This window comes from Myotis lucifugus, unplaced genomic scaffold, assembly GCF_000147115.1.
Source record: "Myotis lucifugus unplaced genomic scaffold, Myoluc2.0 scaffold_1372, whole genome shotgun sequence".
Lineage (NCBI taxonomy): Eukaryota > Metazoa > Chordata > Mammalia > Chiroptera > Vespertilionidae > Myotis > Myotis lucifugus.
Window position 1 is genome coordinate 30,549 of NW_005872420.1, and position 3,139 is coordinate 33,687.

The 3,139-nt window shown below is 57.2% G+C and overlaps 1 protein-coding gene across 1 annotated transcript in view; it reads right to left on the reverse strand.

The window, feature by feature from the left end:
- The window catches only part of LOC102431043 (ras-GEF domain-containing family member 1C-like), a 24,694-nt gene extending 23,106 nt beyond the window's left edge, over positions 1-1,588 (reverse strand). The window contains 1 exon segment of the mRNA XM_023748412.1: positions 1,532-1,588. Within this exon segment, the coding sequence (XP_023604180.1) occupies positions 1,532-1,588 (57 nt within the window).
- Between the last annotated feature and the right edge of the window lie 1,551 nt (positions 1,589-3,139).

A 3,139-nucleotide genomic window follows, 5' to 3' on the forward strand; every position in this document is an offset into this window, starting at 1 on the left:
TCACCTGTCCTTCCTCCCATCTTTCGAACATCTACCCAGTCACCCTTCCACCCACCAATCCAACCACTCATCTATCCACCCCCCACAACATCCCCACACCACACACACCATTCACCTACCCATCCACACACCCTCCCACCCATCTATCCATCCATCCCCACCCGCCACCCAGCCATCAATCTTCCCATGTCCACTCCCCCATAAATCCACCTGCGTATCCAACTACCCAAACATCTATCTCCCCCTCACCCCCCCCCCCATTAGAGGAGCATCTATTTATCCAGCCCGTCAGCCAGCGTCTCCTCTCCCTGCTTCTACTCCTGCCCCACCTGACCAATCCCATCACTGAGCATCCCTGGCCGTTTCCTGCTGCATCTTAACCAGGCATCTCGACTCCCAGAGGGACCGGGGGTGCAGAGATCACTTCCTCTCACCAGGTGCTTGAACAGCCAAGTCACTTGCCTGCTATGTGAAGCGACCGGGCAGGGCTGCCCTCTCTGAGCTAACCGTGGGCGCGGGGCTCCCCGATGCCCAGCCCACCTCAGCAGTTTTCCTTTGCTCCACATGCAGTTGCCTCTGCCGTGTCTGGACCCACCTCAGGGCACAGCGCCAGCTACCAGCCTGCCATGGTCAGTCTCCTCCCGGGGCAACGGATACGCACTAACCCCAACGTTCTCTCCTTCCAGGTGAGACGCCAGTGCCGGCCACAGAGCCGTTAGAGGTGCCACTGAACCTGCCCCTTCAGAAGGTGCCTGGAGCCCCCCCCCCCACCCTGCTCTGTATCCTCACCATAGTCCTGGGGGGTTTCTGTCCTCCTGTTACCAGAGAAAAGTGAGGCTTGGAGACTTTGTCTTTCCCAGAGTAACCCAGCTGGGAGCGCTGGGCCGGGCACGGTGGCAGAGGCACCCGATGCCCAGTACACTGGCTGCCTCCCAGGACCCTGGGGTGCAAGTGCGGCCCAGACCCTGGGGTCTGCTGGGAGCCACAGGGGCCTCTTCTCCTCCTGCCCGTCCTGCAGGACCTGCAGCCACCCCAGAGGCCGGAGCCCAGGATAACACCGCCACCGCCGTGGCTGTTACCCCCAATGCTGGGAGCTTGTCCTGCAGAGCCCTTTCCCTGGCCTGGCAGGCAGGGCCCGGTCCGGGGGACTGACTGCCCACCAGTCCTGTGAGCACCCAGGGGTGATGTCAGCTCTGGGGAGGGCACAGGTGTGCCCCATGCCCAGGGCCCTGTGTCTGGACCTAACTCCACAAGCTGGAACACACACGAGGGCAGCAAGGCCTGCTCTCTCTTGCCAGCTACTGGCACCTTCTCCCTGTAGCACTGGGCCTGCGGGTGAGGCGATGCTTCTGAAAGCCTCTCGCCGGCCAGGGTGGTCTGCCAGGTGTGTGGGAGGGGCCTTTCTGAAGGCCTGGATGCCACCATCCGGAGGGACAAGCTGGGGAGCTCCTGGAGCACCTCTGTCTGTGGCCGGGATCTGGGGCCGGTGTGAGGTGCTGGCCACATGGGGAGGGGGATGTGTAGACCCCACTCGGCCCTGGAGCAGCATGCTCTCAATGGAGGCCAGGGTGGGGGTGACCAGAACCATTGTGACCACAGGGATGCCCAGAGACAGCGTCTGAGCTCAGTGGCTCCCACAGCCGGGCTTCCTGGGGGTCTGGCCCGCCCCCTCTAAACCACCATTTCAAGTTCTCACTCTCTGCCTTGCCCGGGCCTGGGCTCCGCATGTGAACAGACAGACATGTGCCTGGTGTGACTGCAGTGGGTGTCCATTTTATACCCATGAAATGAACTAGACAATAAAACGATGCTGTTCGGCCCTCAGATGCTGCTGGGTGTGGTGGACATTGCCACGGTCCTTTTGAATTGTACAAGATTTGGCTCAAGTGCCAAGAGCCTTATGTTGGATAGTGTCCTTTTACCTGAATCAAATCCTTGGGAATGTATCCCAAAAAAATAATCTAAAGACACAAGGCTATGGGAAGGAGTGTGCTTGGCTGTGAACACAACCTCAGAGCAACATAGGTGACAAACACAAGGAGAACGGACAAGGACACGATCAGAACCACCAGTTGGTGGACTCTGTTGCCATTGAAATGATGGTTAGGAAGACTCAGTCACCACACAGAAATGGTTATGGCATAAGAAGGTGAAAATGGCAGGAAAGTTGCATATACGACATGATACAAAGGGTATTATTCAAGTGGATAAAACTACAATTGGACATTGAAAAATTCATCATTGATGTGCATGTCACCCATTCCCTATTGTTGTTATTGTTTGTTTGTTTAAATATGTTTTTACTAGAGGCCCGATGCATGAAATTTATGCAAGAGTAGGCCTTCTTACCCCCGGCTGCCGGCACCAGCTTCCCTCTGGCACCCAGAACCTGGGTTTCCCTCCAGCCGCCAGCAGGCACCCGGGACCCAGGCTTCCCTCGCAGCCGCAGCTTCGTCCGGAAGGACATCCGGTCTAATTAGCACATTACGGTTTTATTATTATAGATTGATTTTCTTTCTAGTTATACCTGTGTGTCTATCCCTAGACAATAAGTTGCCTACTTTTGAATGAGGAGGGCAAGCCCACACCAGCAGTGCAAGGAAAGGGCAGCACTACCCCTGCTGGACGGTGGCTCCAGGGGGAGGTGAGTGGAACAGTCTCGAGTTTGTGGTCTGACTTCCGCTTCGCTGGGAGGTGACAAGGCCTCTTCTGGGGACGTCGTGAGCAAGGTCATGATTGAGTCTTGGGAAACAGGGTTCTCCACAGTCAGGTGCACTGGCGTGTGGACCAGGCGGTGGACATGCAGCGGAAGAGTGGTCAGAGGGAGTGGGCTGCTCTGTACTCCCCGCCCCTGAGCCCACGTGGCCTACCTCCAGCGATGAGGGGAAACTGAGAACTTCTGTGAGTGACATGCATGTCCTCAGCTGAGCACGAGGGGAGAGGCCATCATCAGCACATGGTCACGACAAGCCAAGTACTAATGAGAAGCTGGACCATTTTAAGTGGAAAATGGGTTCTCCTAGGCACCTGGCCTCAGGTTGAGATGGCTTGATGGAACTGGGGGTCTTGGCGGTGGGGGTCTCTGGAGTGACACGGCTGCAGTGTGGCTCAGTTGTCCTCCGGTCTGCAGGGCTGTCAT